Below are 19,420 nucleotides of genomic sequence, written 5' to 3' on the forward strand. Positions count from 1 at the left end.
TCGCAGAGTTTACCGGAAGTTACGTGATGACCACGAAAGCCGCGAAACCATCTACACACCTGGTATTAATACAGATCATATATTTAGCTGCATAATAAAAACAATCCACCACTGGGGTAATTCAAGAAAATTTTGCTTACCCCATGGCAGATTTTTTTTTATTGTTTTAAGCAGAAATTAAAATGTTAAAATGTTTTCTCTAAAAATTTGACTTACTTTCTTAGTATTTTTGTCTTGATTTCAGTATAAAATTCTTAAATCAAGATTTATTTTCTTGATGAGCAAAATAACCTAAGTAAGAAAGTCATTTTTTTTGTGCAGTAAGGCATAAATAGCTTCTAGTGAATATAATAAAAGTGGTTGCAGGGGTGTGATTAACTACAGTTAATTTATTAACTACAGCAGTAAACACTGCTCAGTCAGTACATGAATTTTACTGTCAACTTGTTTATGCAGATTGTATTTTATAAGCTTGATTACGGTTTCTGTTAAAGTGAGTTGAGACTTCATTTAAGGTGCTAATTTACTGACAAATGTCGAGAGGGCATGTTGGCTAAAAGTACAAAAGCACAGTATGATGCGTGAACTGGAATCCCTCTCCTTACGGGTCTTAGGGCGTTTTCACATTAGCACTTTTGGTGCGCACCCGGGTTCGATTGACATCAGAGTTCGGTACATTTGGATGATGTGAACGCTGTCTTCCGAACTCGGGTGCGCACCCGCGAAACGTACTCGAGTCCGCTTAAAAAGGGTGGTCTGGGCTCCGGTCATGTGAACTCCAGATCGGTTCGCTGCTAATGTGAGCGCAATCGAACCAAATCACGGAAATGAACCGCTGTTAATTACGTATTATATGGAATGTCGCACCAAAACAGACGTGTGTGTTTGTGTGCGTGCACTTACCTTGACAACAAAATGCATAGAATGCTTGCTTGACTTTTGTTCTTATTTTTTTAAACCTTTTGTTTTTGTTTTCAAAGAAGTAATACAGAAACGCACTTTCGTCTGTCTGCCGCAAACATACTAAAGTCGTTTCGATGACAACGGTCTGTCCGCCGACGTCAATTTTTGCGGAGGCATTCAGAAATCATCTCTCTGCTTGAAGTTCATCAATCACGCTTGTCGTCTTATCGTTTACAGCGGTTGCCAAGCAACATGAGAACGCGCCGGCTGCAGCTTGATGATGCAAGCGTACCGCGGTTCGGATGCAAAAATAATATGTGAACACATGGGGGGCATGGGGAGTGGGGAGCAATCGAACTCGGGTTCGGACCAGGCAATCGCACCAAATGTGAAACCGCCCTTATTTGCCATTTTACAAAACTGGACGCGTGCTCTTATCTGCGCACATCTTCATAAATTTCTATCCGCTCTCGCTCAAAGAGTGTGCACACACCTTAAATGTCTTTAATGCAATCGCATTTAAAACGCAATCGCATTAAATATTGCGCAAAGTGTGCGCGTCCCGCGCGATCGCAAATCCATTAGCGCTGGAGCTCTACATGGTACATGGTACATTGAACTTGGTGCTTAGAGTGCTCATGGGAGTTGTAGTTTCGTATTGTTTATTTTTTCGCATGGCCTTAAAAACTACAATTAAAAAATATATATTCAACACGCCAAAGTGGCTAGTGGGAGTGGCTGCATCTATATAAAAAGATTTTTATTTATAGTAATAAAAATATTCTTAATTTTGTGATTTATTCATTTAATAAAAGCACTTTGCTTTGTTTGGTATGCATTTTATTGTTAAACCCTTTAAGTACAGATATAGTGTAGAGACAATTACTTAAAATGACTTTCTGTCTTGACAGGCCTGACAAAGTACTGGGGTGCAACGCTCGACTTACCACAAACTAACATTATTGTCACGGGTACCCAAGATAAATGTAAAAGTAAAAGGTATTTTTGTGAGGCAGGAGTTTCTGAATCTATCCGCACTTATTAAAAACTGTTAAAATTCAAAAACACGTCGATGCTGACGATTCTGATGGTTTGGCAGATGCTGACAGTTTTCTCATCCAGTCTGTCATGTGTTGGTTTCTCATGCTCTAACCTGTAAAACCATCTCCTATCCAACTCTGAATGAATTATGCATATTTTACAGTATTTTCCCCCTGTGAGCTATTTCTAAACTCTACAGGAACGTTCCTTAAAGAATGAAACAGTGATGCGGGTCTCTTCTTTAATAATTGGATAAAGGGCACAGTTAAAATGCTTCGACCAAACATATCTTACTCTACTGTCAGATAATGCTCTATAATGCAGAAAAAATAAAAAAGGGATACCCTTGGGACTTGTTAAGGCAGTTGAAAGGCAGTTAATGAGTTCTCCTATCACTCAATGACACCTGTGGTGCACATTTGAACTGGAAGGGCAGAGAAGTCATTTGCTCATCTATGTCTGTGAATAAGATGCCAGGGTTCGCTCTCTCAGCTCCAGATGTCCTGTAGATATCGTTTCTCCTCACGAAGTCCTGCTACCGTCTTCATAGTCTCCAGCTTATCGAGTTGAAGCTCGTTTCCTATGATCTCCAGTAATGTGTCATTCACATCCTTTGCCATGTTCTTTGCATCCCTGCAGAATCAATGAGGTTTTTTACTGGTGAGCAAAACGTTGCATAATTCAGTGATAAAACAATAAAGTCCAGCAAGCTATGTGGAGTATGTAATTTCTCTTAAATATTAAACATTGATTGCATTTGGCATGCATTTATCTGGGCAAAACTAAATATTCATAGGAAATATTGTAGGGTGGGATTTCATCTATTAATATTTAATTGGATAGTAAAAAATGGGCACCTGAAATAACAACCCAGGCTCACACACCTACTTTTCTGCATAACCTAAAATGCATTTCTCCAGAAATATCAATGCATCTTTCGATGGAATATCCACTAGAGGTGTTTGGTTTCGGTCCCGTTTTGACGCAGGATTTTTAAAAGTTATAAAGCAGAAACAGTATTTGCGAAGTATTTTGTGCCGTTTGTACACTGTAAAAAATCCTTGTTTCACTTAAATTTTTACGTTTGATCAATTTAAATTTACAATTCATTTAAACTTTCTTGACTAGTGATAAGTTGTTATAAATTATAAAAATAAAGTTGAATTAACTTAAGGGCCGTTCACATTACCGTATTTTCCGGACTATAAGCCGCACCGGAGTATAAGCCGGTATAATCATTCAAAAATGCGTCATTAAGACGAAATAACACATATAATTCGCAGAGGACTAAACGTTGCGTTTATTTAGAAAATTATTTCACAAAATCCAAGCCGAAAAAACAGACATTTAATCTGGAAAAGCAATTTATTCAACTAAAAAATAGCAGACAGGCTAAATAGATGTCTGTACGTCAAAGTTATATTATCAGTTATTTAAACGATAAACCATAGCATACAGAACTTACCTGGAAGGTTGAATAGTCTAAATTAAATGAACAAGCCATCTAGCGCGAAGTTCGCATACTCGTCATTCCATATTACTGAATCCATTGAATTACATAAATACTGGAGCAGCATATAGCGGACTCTCGCGGCTGCAGACGGTAATGTTGTCTCTTGCCTCATAAATGTCAAAATTAATTCATACTGACTTACAAGGCGCACCTGACTATAATACGCAGCACCAGCCAAGATATGAAAACAACCACGGCTTATAGACTGAAAAATATAAAAAATATAGTTTTAAATATCGTTATATATTAAAGAGAATAGCGGAGTTCACACCACAACTATAACGATAAAGATACAATTAATGATATTGTTGGGGTAACTTTCTGTACGTTTTTTCCCCCACCTGATAAACGATAAACCATTGACATCCAATAAAATCTATTTTAACTTCAAGTGCACGCGCATGACAATAAAGCTCATTGCTAAGATCTTTTAACATAAAATTACCTCAGGTGTCCAGCGCTGATGCAGTTGCTGTGAAATTGACTACGTAGTGCTTTTTATTCTACTACATTAAGTACGCCAAAAGGTAAGAGATTACACAAACTATTAGATTCACTGTTTACGAGTTAGGCGAAACGCAGCATGTTAAGGACATCAGCTGGTTACACGCTGTGTGAATGCAACACGAACAGCATAAATATGCTGAACATATTCAGTGACATGTAAAGAATTGCAAAAGTTTTTTTTTTACAGGAAATATGCAATATTAAAGGCAAGTGATTTGCGCGAGTGCCGTGCGCGTGAGTGAATTAGCGTAAATGTATCGTTATCGTTCGGTGATGTGGACGCTAATATAGTTATTGTTATAGTTAACGTTATAGTTATTGTTATAATGTGAACGACCCTTTAAGTTAGTTCAACTTTATATTTTTTATAATTTATAGCAACTCCTCACTAGGTAAGACAGTTTAAATTTAAATTGACCAAACTTAAAAATGTAAGGCCATTTTTTACAGTGTACTTATTTATGGATATATGTGCGCAGATATGCGGCATGCTTACTGTGCGTTCACAACAGACACGGAAGAGCCGGCAAAAACGCGCTATTCGCGCGTAGTTGGGCGCTTGAACACTCGCTTCATTCGCGCTAGTCATTCAAGACATTCATGCGTAAATTCGCATCAATATATAGCTCATAATGAGTAAACTTAACAGATTGTTCGACCTCCTTACTCACTTTCTTCCAAACAAGATCCTTTTAATTCTTGTAAAAGTATAAAATGTCTCGTATAGCGATAATGAATGACCTTGATTGTTGTTATGTTTTTCTGCCTTTGCTCACTTCCTGTAATCATGTCACTGCTAGAGCAAGCTCCTGATTGGTTAACACAACACGAAAATCCGCCAAAGTTCAGATTTTTCAACTCTTCACAATCAACAATTCGTGCTGAACGCACTTACCGCACCACAGGATGCCTATTCGTGTCTTTGCTTGACTAAACATATAAATTACTCGTGCTTGCCACCTCTTCCGCATCTGGTGTGAACGCACCATTAAAGGATTAGTCCATTTTCTTAAAAAAAATCCAGATAATTTACTCACCAACATCTCATCCAAAATGTTGTCTTTCTTTGTTCAGTCGAGAAGAAATTATGTTTTTGGAGGAAAACATTGCAGGATTTTTCTCATTTTAATGGACTTTAATGGACATCAACACTTAACACTTAACTCAACACGTAACAGTTTTTTTCAACGGAGTTTCAAAGGAATATAAATGATCCCAAACAAAGCATAAGGGTCTTATCTAGCGAAACGATTGTCATTTTTGACAAGAAAAATAAAAAATATGCACTTTTAAACCACAACTTCTCGTCTAGGTCCGGTCCTGTGATGCGCCAGTGCGACCTCAACATTTTGGATGACATGGTGGTGAGTAAATTATCTGGATTTTTTTAAGAAAATGGACTAATCCTTTAAGGTTTAAAAATCTGGTGCACTTTTCCGATGAGGAAAATCGCATTATGCACACTGTACACGGACCCTCGCGTACGCGTAAAACCATACTTTGGACTATTCTTTGGCCTTAAACAAGATATCACAACATTTTTTCACAACAGTCGCACGAGCTGAAGAATATACAACATTACTGTTCAATATTGCCTGCCGTGTAACCTTGAATGAACACACATCAAAACTGAAAAAGTGCCTCTAGTGGACACTCCAACCGATACATAGCAGAAGAAACATATTTCAGGTTATGCAGAAATGTAGAGGTGCATAATTCTAATAAGCCTAGTAGTGAAATAAAGTATAATACTTTCAAAATATTTTTCCACCTACACATTTTTGGTTTTATTAAAAAATACAAATCATCTCAAGGTTGGAGAAAGTTGCAATATTTAGATGTTGAATTATAAAAACAATCTTCTTTTGAATTACATGCGCTGATGAATCATAGACACGAGACTCGTACGACACCTAACAAGTCTAACAAAACAAAAATTAACAACTCTGGTGTGAAACCACAGCATGCATCTGCTCTTACAATCCAAGACCACTGGGGAAAAAAACTGCAAAACTGTAACTTGAGTACGAGTTGCTCGTACTTACCCACAAACATAGAGATAGCCTTTGTCTTTAAGGAGGATGTTGGCAACACTTTTAGCATGAAGAAGCAAGTTATGCTGTACATATCTCGCTCTCTTAAGATTTCCCCCTACATCAGGTTCTTTGTCTCGGGAGAAGCACACGATCAGATGGTTCAGGGTTCCATTTTGCACAAATCTCTCCACCTCCTCTCTGAAAACAAAGCATTAATGCATTACATTACAGTATTTTGTCCTTTATTACATCAGTCCAAGATCATTTTTGTGACTATTAAACTATAAGCAGACGGATGAAACATAACCTCAACTATTGTAAAATTAGCTTCTGTCAGGTTTTAGGCACAATAAAGTAACAATGAATCTCATTATTGTGTGCTCTATTTAAACCTCAAATTTTTATCGCTCTCATCCATCTGGCAAGAAAAGTGATAAAACCCTCAAGGCTGCTGTTGTGACTTGCTACCGTAATGTAGTTTCAGCTTATTTAATATCTTAACAGATGTTTGTGCCCTGCTTTAACAAAAATGAAAAACGGAACAGGGTCAAGCTCAACGTTCAAGCGTCTTTTTGCAATCGATTGCACTGCTTATCTGTTATCGAGCTTTTAGAGAGAACGCTCCTTTGCCAAAACCAGCCACGTTGTCTTTTTCATTAAATGCCTTAAGCAAAAAAAGAAAATCACTAAAACTCACAACTTTTTAGGCATCTGCTATAAATTTCCATTGACGCCCCTAGAGAAAAGGAAGTGGATAGATTGGAATTGAAACAGATGGATAGTCCAATGTTTGCACACTGACGACGGACTATTGACACCTTAGAAAAATTAATCACCACGTACACAGAGTTTCCAATTACCTTAACCAACAAAAGGTCTTTTGTAGAAACACTTCAAACTAAAGACTAGACACTTTCCGAAAAAAATGAGTGGTCATTTCCTACTCAAAGCCTGCAGATACCCTAACAGTCCCATAAAAGGATAGTTTACCCAAAGAATGACAATTCTGTCATCATTTACTCACCCTTATGTTGTTACAAACCTGTATGAATGTCTTTGTTCTGATGAACACAAATGAAGGATATTTTGAGGAATGCTGGTAACCAAAGCGATCTGCACTATTGACATCCATAGTAGGAAAAAGAATACTATGGAAATTAATGGAGCTTCTGATCGGTGTGGGACAAACATTTCTCAAAATATCTTCCTTTGATGATTTGGACTATTTCATTTTTTTATTTTTTGGACTTGTACTATTTTAAATGTAGTCCTGTTACTGGATATACCTTAAAGGGACATTCCACTTTTTTTGTAAAATGCTAATTTTACAGCTCCCCTAGAGTTAAACATTTGATTCATACAGTTTGGGAATCCATTCAGCTGATCTCCGGGTCTGGCGCTAGCACTTTTAGCATAGCTTAGCACAATCCATTGAATCTGATTAGACCGTTAGCATCGCGCTAAAAAATAACCAAAGAGTTTCAATATTTTTCCGTGTACTAAGTCCGACAGAAAATTAAAAGTTGCAATTTTCTAGGCAGATATGGTTAGGAACTATACTCTCATTCTGGCGTAATAATCAAAAACTTTGCTGATGTAACATGGCGCAGCAGGCGTAGTGATATTACGCACTGCCCCGAAAATAGTCCCCTGCCATTGAAAGAAAGTAACCAAGGGGACTCTTTTAAGGCAGGGCGTAATACCACTATCGAAACACTTTGGTTGTTTTTTGGCGTGATGCTGGTGGTCTGGTCAGGATCAATGGATTGTGCTAAGCTATGCTAAAAGTGCTAGACCTGGAGATCAGCTGAATGGATTTCAAATGTTTTGATAAAGAATCAAATGTTTAACTCTAGGGGTGCTAGAAAATCAGCATATTTTCAAAAAAGTGGAATGTCCCTTTAATATTAAGCGATGTAACAGAATGATTGCTGGCCCACAATAACACACGATTACACTTAGCAAAGCCAATAATTCAGCTTTTAAATTATTCAATATGCTGTCATTACCAGTCAGCTTCATTTATAGGACCAGGCTCAAATGTTTATTTTTTTGTATGTAAATTCTGGAAGTCAAGCTCTGCTGTGCAAGCCCCTCATGGTCACAGATATTGAATGTTTACAAAGAAAACCAACTTGTCTGTTCATTTGTCCAATTTATAAGATTTCAACAGCACACCCATCTTATTCTTTCCCAACCTCATGTAATTTCATCCCATAAAAACACTCATTGGTGGCCCCCCTAATAGGAGTGTTGTATATTTCAACAGCACTGATTAAGGGTAATTTCACACTTTTAACACTCATGTGTTATCTTGATTAGAAATGATTGCAGGCTCTGTTTTCTTTAGCAGTCTAGCTTAACAGCCATCCTATTTCACTTTGACGCGTGTTGAGTTTTGCGAGCCAAGTTTAGCAGCTTTCTCAGATCAGATGTCATCTGAGATTTGCGGTTGCCTTGGCTTGTTGAAGTTTGCCGTCAGTGAGGGTGTTATGCCAAACAGTACAAAACAGGTTTCATTGATCGGCTTAATCAATGAAGAGACAAGTGATAAATGGAAACCTAATGTAAACAAATACGTAGAAGAGGCCAGATTTGAATTGGAAAATCTTGGGTGCAAAACTACCACTTGCCAAATGTAAATTAAAAACTGGACAATACAATGCAGAGAATTGCTAGTAAACCATAACTCTGTGAGGAACTGTAATGTAATACATGTACTATATAAAGATGCTGCATAGGAGTCTGCACAGTGAAGCCGAAGAAGAATCATTTTTGGTTCTCTATTGTTATAGAATGTTAAAGTTTTTTTATGAAACCATACAGCCAAAAATGCTTCTTTTAAAGGAAAGCACCACAGTTTTTCAATATTTTACTATGTTCTTACCTCAACTTAGACAAATTACTACATGCGTATCTTTGGGAACTTAATCTTTCTACAGCGCGTTGTGAATGCGTTAGCATTTAGCCTAGCCCCATTCATTCCTTAGGATCCAAACAGGGATGAAGCAACCAAACACTTCCATGTTTTCCCTATTTAAAGACTGTTTCATGAGTAGTTACATGAGTAAGTATGGTGGCACAAAATAAAACAAAACACTAAAAATTGAAAAACGCAGGTGTTTTCCTTTAAAATGACCGTTTTTGGCTATATGGTTTTATAAAAAAAAAACTATAAAAGATTTAGTCCATTTTCTTAAAAAAACGCAGATAATTTACTCACCTCCATGTCATCCAAAATGTTGATGTCTTTCTTTGTTCAGTCGAGAAGAAATTATGTTTTTTTGAGGAAAACATTCCAGGATTTTTCTCATTTTAATGGACTTTAATGGACCCCAACACTTAACAGTTTTAATGCAATTTAAAATTGCCGTTTCAAAGGACGATCTCAGATGAGGCGTGGGGGTCTTGTCTGGCGAAACGATTGTCATTTTTGGCAAGAAAAATAAAAAATATGCACTTTTAAACCACAACTTCTCGCCTTCCGGTCCTGTGGCGCGCCAGCGCGACCTCACATAATCCGTCATCACGTCAAGAGGTCACGGATGACGTACTGAAACTATGCCCCAGAGTGTTTACAAGTGTGGAGAAAGAGGACCGTTTCGACGTTGTTGTATGTTGAATGATACTAATTGATGTCTTTGTGTCAGTTTATTGTTTAAAATGGTCCTCGAATGAGGGTTTCATATATGTAACATGTGACCTTTCGACAGCATTACGCAATTACGTAAGCTCGCGCTGGCGCATCACAGGAACAGAGATAGACGAGAAGTTGTGGTTTAAAAGTGCCTATTTTTTTATTTTTCTTGCCAAAAATGACAAATGTTCACTAGGTAAGACCCTTATGCCTCGTTTGGGATTGTTTAGAGTCCTTTGAAGCGCCGTTGAAACTGCAATTTTAAACTGCATTAAAACTGTTAAGTGTTGGGGTCCATCACAGTCCATCAAAATGAGAAAAATCCTGAAATGTTTTCCCCAAAATACATAATTTCTTCTCGACTGATCAAAGAAAGACATCAACATTTTGGATGACATCTGGATTTTTTTTAAGAAAATTGACTCATCCTTTAACATTCAAGAACAATAGGGAAACAAAAATGGTTCTTCTACCGTGAATGGCTTCACTGTGAAGACCCCTATGTAGCACCTTTATATTTAATAGTGCATGTATTACATTACAGTTAAAATTTCTAGCATGACTTTAAAGTTTGGAGGAACCAAACAGGTATATGGCTACATATATTATGAGAAATAAACCTCATACAATGAAAATGTTGAAAACAAAAAATCTAGTTTATTTCCTATGCCACATGTCTTTGAGCTGGAGACTTAGTTTATATGATGTTGTCAATGCCAAAGACCTGTGCTGTCTGTCACTAACATGCAAGGAAAACAGCTAAATAAATCAAATCATCATAAAAATGCAAATTTTAATTAAAGCAAATGGCCAGGAATAAAAATTTGCAGATGGTAAATTTGCACAGTTCACTTGACACCGGCATGTGGCAGAGAAGTTAATTTCGCGCCCTGAGGGAATCCTTTAATGTTTGTGACCACTAAAGGCAAAGACAGATTTAAACAGCATGTCAGGACCTTGACTTTGTATCCCAGCGTTTGGCTCTCTACTGACACAAGAGCTAATAAAAATAAGATTCAATGTTGTGCGTCGCCCCTAGTCACAACACGCACACATTTACACACACTTAATACTCACAGATCCCAGCACCAATGTCATTACTCTGGACCTTGTGTGTGAGTTATGACTGTGTCCCTATGGGACAGCCAGACCCCAATCATCTTATGTAATGTCTCATATCATACTCTCAGTGGGAGCACTTTAATTTCATTGCTTTCTAATCATTGTACTCCAGGACAAAGCAACAGGTGCCTCTGGCTGATATCATCCAGAAGTCCAAGGGCCAAATGTGGTTTATCCGTTCCACTGCAAAACTTCTGAATTGATTTTCTATGTAAACATGCAAAGGGGTTTACAGTAGTGACTGTTTATTATTTACATGATATATCTCTGCATTCTGAGCTGAGCTTTATTAACCTTTCTTATTGCGCTTTCTTGTGTTTTTATACACAAGCATTAGGTTAGCACACACTCTTAAAAAATGCTCTCAGTTTATGTATTTAATGTATAATCAGCTTACAGGTCACACTGTGTTGTATGTGTCTGTTTGTGTGGCTAATACACATACCTGAAAAGAAAGTCTTTCTCTTTATAGCGACAGCCAAAAAAGAGCCACGTCTCTCCAAAAGTGACTTCCTGGTTGACCTCACGCTCCTTTTCTCTGTTAGATCAAAACCATTTTAAAGTATTAAATATAATCTCGGTTTAAAATGAAGCTGTGTAACATGAACCTGAAAAATAAAATTAAATCACACTGAAGCATATGAAAGAAATGTAAAGCTTTTTAAATCATTTTGATATACTGTATAGATAAACAAAGTATCTCAGCCTAGGACTATTACAATATAGTAAACAAGTAATCAAAGTAAATCAATGAAATGGTATTAATGTAAGTTAAAATTTGATACATAAAGTATTGGGACACTTTTCGGCACTTAAAGCCTGGTGTATTTTTTTACGTGTATGCGAACGTACGCACAGAGTCGAATGCACACCCTTGCAAATCATAGGTTTTTTTTACTCGTCCGCACATTGCGATAAAATGTTAAGCCTCTCCTGGGCTACATACTCCAGGGCTGCGCGATTATGACCAAAATAAAAAAATCATAATTGACGATTATTGACCTTGATATTGTAATTGATTATAATTGGCGATTAATAGCTTTTACATTGAGGTTTTGATATGTTTTATAACTTTAAATAAAATCTTACATACCCGTTTATAAACCGTTTATAAAATCTTACATACTTGTAAATTATTATTTTTTTGATGATATTGGATAGCCATACATTCAAAACAATTAAAAGCCTGCTTTTTTACTTCCATGAATAAAAGAAAACGGGTTTTAAAGGTTTTAATGAAAAAATTACAATTTCAATACAAGTGAAAAACACAACTATTTAACATTAATCTTAAACTGGGGATCTTCTTCCTCCGCTTAGTTTTTCAGTTTACAAAGTCCGTCATCTAAATAGGGATTAGACATAGCGCAAGCGCAACTGGCTTCTAAAGAAAATGAGAGCTGAGACTCTCATTGGTTTATTGCACGTTACGGCCAAAATACTCCCATTAATCATTAAAAAAAGGACCATTTCGACCATGCGCTCGGCGCACAAACCATTTTTCCCGTCCTTAAATTAGAAAAAGTGGATTCGGACACGCCCATTTAGACATTGCGCTTTGTGCTTTAGACCATGTGTTTAGATTGTTAAAATAGGGCCCATTAATTTTAAACTCTCCGATTCACCATTGTATTTGGTGCCCAAACATACTGCCGAAATGCATAAAAATTAGCACAAATGGAGAGCTGTATTTGAGGCTTTTGGGGATTATGTAATCGCTTCACCCATAATTGTAATCCAGTTTATTTTTTTCGATTAATTGTGCAGCCCTAATACTACCTTCTCCTGTATGTGCATGCACGACCCATGCAGAGTTACAAAAATCTGGTAGTGTGCATACAGTGCACGCATACCGTATTTTCTGGACTATAAGTCCCTCCGAAGTACAAGTCGCATAAGTCAAAAATGCGTTTATAAGAGGAAAAAACATATATAAGTCGCACTGGACTATACGTCGCGTTTATTTAGAAAATGATTTAACAAAATCCAAGCCAAAGAACAGACATTTAATGTGGAAAGGCAAGTTATTCAACTGAAAAATAACACACAGAACAGCAGGCTGAATAGGTCTCCGTACATGTTGAAGTAACATAAACAGTTACGTACACGATACACAATACCATACAGAGCATACCTGGGAGGCTGAATAGGCTAAATTAACACGACAAGCCAAATCAAGTTCAAAAAGGTCCCAAAAGGTCATTCCACATCACTGAATCCATTGAATTACATAAATATAGGAGCAGCATAGAGTGGACTCTCGCGGCTGTAGACAGTAATGGTTTCTCTTGGTTTACATGAAATAATTTTGGCGTATAAGTCGCACCTGACTATAAGTTCCAGTCCCCGCCAAACTATTAAAAAAAGTGTGACTTATAGTCCGGAAAATACGGTACTATTCTGATGACAAAATTTGCTCCATATATAAATGCCATATCTTATGTTACAAAATGAAATCTCTTTCATGCATTTATAAGTGTGACCAAAGTTTCAAAAAACTTTTTTGGTCCACAGTATAAATGATCCAATTTATTCAAATGCTGATTAAACTATAAATTATCATTTGACATTGCGTTATACTCTTTACTTTAAGACCAAGTCCTCCAAAAGATCTGGCAGCATTCCCAGAATTCCCTACAGTAAGGTGACATACAGCCATTGGGCACTATCTACACACTGCACCTGCTATGGGTTGACTGACTTCTCTATAGAGATAAGAGAAAAAAAAACACAATACAAACATTCTTCAGCAGAATGTCTACACGACTACATCTCGACTCTTAATGTGTTACTTAAAAAAATCTTCCCGAGTAAATCCACTCCGATTTACTCATCTCAGTTACCCCAAAAGAAGTGTCCAGAATCGAAGGTCTAAAACTTGCAGAGCTTAACACAAGTTCTTTACAGCCCCTTAAAAGACATGATGTCCTCCACCATGTTGATATCACTCGCTGCAGTGAGCAGAGGTTTATCCACTATGCTCTTTCCATCTGCTAAAAGTACAGTTTCGTAGCGATTACAATGCTAATGAGCTCCATTGTAGATGCGATGACCACAGGAAAACGAAACAAGCTTCTCTTCAAACGTATACAATCTGTTCTCTATCATTTCATGGCCTTGCTTCGGCGACTCGTCACATGTGATGCAAAAATGGCAAGCAAAGCAAAGACGCGGTTGTTATTTTGATGCCTTCATGTTCAATTTAGCGGCATGTTAAGCAACAGCCAGGCGATAGAATACTAATGATTTGTTTACAGATTATGTTAATGACTAATCTTCCATCTTTTCATACTCAAGATATTTGAATGTTTTATGAGTTATGTGACATTAGTAAACAACCTGGGGTCTCATTTATAAAGCATGCGTACAGGGCTGGAAACGTGCATACGGCAGTTCCCGCGCAAAGGTTGTGCTTTTGGTCTTCAATCATATTTCTTTGTTTTCAAGTGCCAGGGAACCGTTGCCACTCTGTCATCATTATGTTAAGCCCGCCCCGCATACGCAATACATGATGTGATTGGCCTGACACAATTTTGGTTTTTGGAGCTCTTAAAGTATATGGAGAGTGCCTAGACTAAATCCTGGCTGCAAATATATTTTGCGGCCGCTAGGGTGTGTCTAGATTTCTAGGCTAATGTAGGAGTGTGCCCAAAAATTATTGGAAAGGAAAGCCTCTTATACTTAGCAGACATGTATTGGGGTGTTTCTGGGAGGTTTTAGTACATACCGCGACATCTTCACAGAAAAATTGTGTGACTTACTTGCATTAGGTGACCTGAAAATGCTAATAAACTGTTTCCCTTGCTGTTTTGCGGAAAACACAAACCACCTCATGTGAGTGTAAAAACTTTTTGCAATATATGAGAGTTTTTTGCGAAATTTCCATTTGGCCATTGGCCATATTTTCAATTCGCAATGTCAACTTGCGGTATTTAAAAGGTTATGGAAACGCAGCTACTGTAGAAACATGGCGGCATGAAATTCAGTCTCCCGTGATTATGGGATTGCAAGATTTAATGCATAATCAGCATATTTATGCGGGGGATGCATTTTTTCAAAATACGCCGCACTTTCGCAGCATAAATTGCAGATGTCCGTGCGCAAAATATGCAGGGCTTGCATGATTTTATAATCCCTGCATTTTGTAGAAAATCTCACATATATCTTAGCAGAAAGTTGAAAAATGTTACATTTGCCTCAAACAAGCGCAGCCATGTCCCCTGTTGCCATGGGAACTTTAGGAAGTGACGTGATTATGTGACGTTAACATCATTGAAAAGCTGCAAAAGCTGAAAACAAGTCCCGCAATTTTTGCAAGTTCCCGCAATTTTTGCAAGTTCCCGCAATTTTTGCAAGTTCCCGCAATTTTTGCAAGTTCCCGCAATTTATAATATTAATTTATAATATAAATAAATATCCTGCATATTCCATCGCATTTTTTAAGAAAACATGCCGCAAGATCAAGGATTTTTGCCCACAACAATCACAAAAAAAAAATTTTCTGGAAGGACTGGAAATGATGACTTCGATGTAAGTAAACCTGCGCTGTATGTAGATAAAAACCACTCATTCTATGGTAATAAAAAAAAACAATACAGTTTATTATGTAAGGTCTTTACACAACTAAAAATATATATATGTATAGCCTATTATATTGCATTTCTGTTTAGATATCCTTCTAAAAGTTGCATACTGCACCTTCAAAGGAAAACACCACCATTTTTCAATATTTTACTATGTTCTTACCTCAACTTAGATGAATTAATACATACCGATATTTTTTCAATGCGTGCACTTTTAATCTTTATACAACAATTCTTGAATGTGTTAGCATTTAGCCTAGCCCCATTCATTCCTATGGCTCCAAACAAAAAAAAATTCTCGTGTAACTACTCATGTTACAGTCTTTAAATAGGGAAAACATGGAAGTGTTTGGTGGCTTCTAAATTCATCCCTGTTTGGATCCTAAGGAATGAATGGGGCTAGGCTAAATGCTAACATATTCACGAGGCGCTGTACAAAGATTAAAAGTGCACCCATAGAAAAAGATAGGTAAGTTTAGGTAAGAACATAGTAAAATATTGAAAATGGTGGTGTTTTCCTTAAAGATTATGTTATGATTTCTCAGAAATGTTCCTCAAATACTTAAAAATAATTTTTAGGCTGATCCAGCTAATGCCCATGCACAGTAAATAAAAGCAAGGTGATTGGCTCTTTTAACAAAGGCAGGACTTCCATTCCTTCAGTCGGCATACTGAGTGGTACCATTTCTTCCATTTAGGTTTCTAAAATTGATCTATCTCCTACCTTTTCCTGTAATACTACGTGTCACTGATAAGCAGGTACAAAAAAACAGAGAATGCTTGGGAAATGCTTTTAGTTATTATTGTCATGATAAGAATTTTAAATAATAATCATAACAGTACACAGTCTGTCAAATCTATTTATCCCCACCGTCCCGCTCTGCAGGAAATTTAGTTTTTAGCGTTTCAGATTATTCTTTTGGTCACGCGGCACGCCCACCCGCTCAAAGCAAAGCTCAACTGGGTTTGGCATTTCAACAAACAGAGTGTCCACAGCAGGGCCATTAGCATCTGGGAGTTCAATATCCAATCTGGAAATGGGCTTCAATAAACTAGCTTTAGTGGGGCTTTATGCTGCCCAGAGGGACCAGTACCAATATGAAAAACCTGGAATCCATTTTGTAACACCATGCAGACCAGCTCTCATCCTGAATACAAATCAACTGCAACAGAGGACGTAAGATCCTAAACCCCCCGACAAAAAAATTACAGCATGCAGTTAGGAGTAAAATAGGAGCTGTAGGTACAGCTGGTACATTTTCAGATGTGTAATGAAAGTGAGTCAGTGGAACGTCCTGAACATTCACTTTAATAAATAAGTAGATAATACAATGCACCTCTTTTTAGTTTTACTACTTTCCTTTGAGAATATGGTCTGCATTGTGATGGTAAAGGACATGGTGAGCTTACTGTAGTCGAACTGACCACGCACAAGAAAAACTAATATTTTACAGACCTCCCCTCAAATAGCGGTATGCTTTGAATGTATTAAAGGGGGATTGAGATGTCAAATAAATCTTTGGTGTCCCCAGAGTACATATGTGAAGTTTTACCTCAAAATATTTTGCATATTTTTTATTTTTCTTGTCAAAAATGACAATCGTTTCGCTAGATAAGACCCTTATGCCTCGTTTGGGATCGTTTAGAGTCATTTGAAACTCCGTTGGAAAAAACTGTTACGTGTTGAGTTAAGTGTTAAGTGTTGGTGTCCATTAAAGTCCATTAAAATGAGAAAAATCCTGCAAAAATTTTTTTTAAACATTCTTTGTTCAGTCCAGAAGAAATTAAGACATCAACATTTTGGATGACATGGTGGTGAGTAAATTATCTGGATTTTTCTTTTAAGAAAATTGACTATTCCTTTAACAACTCAAGCTGGAACAGAAGTTGAAGTCTATTTACCGCCATCACTGCTTCTTCTTCACTTAAAACGTACACAACAAGCTGCTTCTTTTTCGGCTTTTGCACTGATACTGTAGGGTACACCAGTTACATGCCCAAGGACACTGCCTACTAGCGGTCTGCATGTGTAATTGCATGTCGACGCAAACAACGACGCACGTGACCTGCAGCCTACGGCATAGAGGCTACTGCATAGGTCAGACACAAAAATATAAATCAGCCTTTAAGTATAATCAATATTAACAGGGATGCTTAACTTTCCTTAAAAAAAAATCCAAAAATGTGTCTTTTATCTTAATTTTGTTCAAGTAATTGTATAGTCATGAAGTTTCAAGTCAAGCTCATGGTGGCAGCCTGCAAACGGTTTAATTGGCTTTGACCTTTCATCAGATTCTTCCCAGTCACTCACTTTCCACACAACACAATGCATTTCCTCCTGCCATTGATTTACAGATGAGGAAATCGAAGCATCCCATGCTGTTTGTTCCTAAAGAGGAAACGCTGAGCTTTGTGACACAAACAATGTCCTGCTGACAGAACGGTGATGGTTATCTTTAATTGAAGGCTGGCAACAGGGGTGGCTGTTTTTAAAGAAATCTCATGTTCTGTTCAAATCTTCCGAGAAACACGGTTATTTTAATTTGGTGAGATAATGTGACATAATCCATTAGCATTTCTGTTTCCTTCACAATTTGGATGATAGTTTTCTTACAAGTTGCAAAGGACGGCTTTAGTACCGGAGAACAGAAATGTGTAAAATTACTGTCATCAGAGTTAGCAGAGGTTAAATGACTGTGACAGTACTAAACTTTGTCTTACTGATTTTCTATGTTTCATTGTTTTGACAGATACTGAACATGAATTTAGAGGTACCGGAGGTAATGTACTTCTTCGATACGCACAAAAACATTTGAAGAAAATCTAACAAAACAAATCTATTATCGATCAACGGCCCGAAGTCAAACCAAACATTCACGGATGTTTGCCACGACCTTGGCGCTGTAAAAGACGATGTGGTACGCGAGGACAACTTTTGTCATTTATCATTAATGTCTCATCCCACCGTTTCCACACCCTCACCGCATCCCAGACACATCGGAGACATTTATCAATCGTATTTGGCGAGGACCCCTAGCCCCTGTGATTACCTGTGGCCCTTGTATCACTTACTATTTGTACACACACACACACACACCAACCCTGCACCAAACCAGACGCCTTCATTCATATGTAGTCTTGGTGTGTCACTCTTCATAGGCCCTCGGCACGGAGAATAAATCACACACTTTGCGATGACAGGCTGCCGTGAGACACCTTTACAGCCAGCTACCGAATTTATGCCCTTCTTCATTTTAGCACCAGGGTCTTTAGAGACACTGTTAGACTTTACAGATCATGTGGGAGGTAGCAGGTCAATAGCACATTTACACTTTCTCTTTTTGAGATGTATCTTTATTGCTTTGGAGGTGTTTTTGTGGTACTTTTACACATGAGCATCAATAAACTTTCCTTCTGTTTTTTAAAACATCATTGAGACTTAATGTTCTTTGGAGTGTGGTGCAGTTGTGCAAATAACGATTATAGTTTTGGTATTGATGGGTGCATTTGGTTCTTTGTTTGTTGTTCATTGATATTGGGCATAATATGGACATCAGATGTAGGAGTTGGTCGATATGTGTTTTTCAGGGCAATGCCGATTATAACAGATCAAGTAGTAGACTGATAACCAATATTTTTTTTACCCATATATATGTCTGTTGTAAAAAATAAAAAGGGCTCTGACAAAAACTCTTTAACTCTTTCCCCAACATTGACTCGTCAATTAAGGGAAAACGCTTCCCTGCCAATGACGAGATTTTCCGGCAAACAGTATTTCCGCTATTATCCACCAGGTGGCCTCATATCCAACTTATAAAATCTGGAAGTATTCCCTTAGGGCGAACAGTTCTTTGTATGTTTTGATAATCGCTCTGCATCTGATCTCTATCATAAGTCCTTCACAAAAACGCAATTATCTCAGCTTACCCATATTTCAGAGGTGATAAAAGAGAACAAATAAAAATAAAAATAGGATGAAATTTTTTTGGGTTGTTGTTGTTTCAAAGTAGAGGATCTGTTCTTACATTTAATATATTGTATGTTTATATATTTAAAGAAGAATATTTTCTGGAAGGCA

General features: G+C 37.3%; 1 protein-coding gene across 1 annotated transcript in view; it reads right to left on the reverse strand.

Annotated features, from left to right (window-relative positions):
• Positions 1-2,171: 2,171 nt before the first annotated feature.
• The window catches only part of mtrr (5-methyltetrahydrofolate-homocysteine methyltransferase reductase), a 29,435-nt gene continuing 12,186 nt past the window's right edge, over positions 2,172-19,420 (reverse strand). Inside the window, exons 13-15 of the mRNA XM_055183074.2 lie at positions 11,205-11,297; positions 6,010-6,198; positions 2,172-2,577 (exon numbers count right to left, since the gene is read on the reverse strand). Coding sequence (XP_055039049.2) covers positions 2,433-2,577; positions 6,010-6,198; positions 11,205-11,297 — 427 coding nt within the window. The 3' untranslated portion in view covers positions 2,172-2,432. The remainder of the gene's footprint in view (positions 2,578-6,009; positions 6,199-11,204; positions 11,298-19,420) is intronic.

The sequence above is a fragment of the Misgurnus anguillicaudatus genome, chromosome 25 (genome assembly GCF_027580225.2).
Source record: "Misgurnus anguillicaudatus chromosome 25, ASM2758022v2, whole genome shotgun sequence".
NCBI classification, from domain to species: Eukaryota; Metazoa; Chordata; class Actinopteri; order Cypriniformes; family Cobitidae; genus Misgurnus; species Misgurnus anguillicaudatus.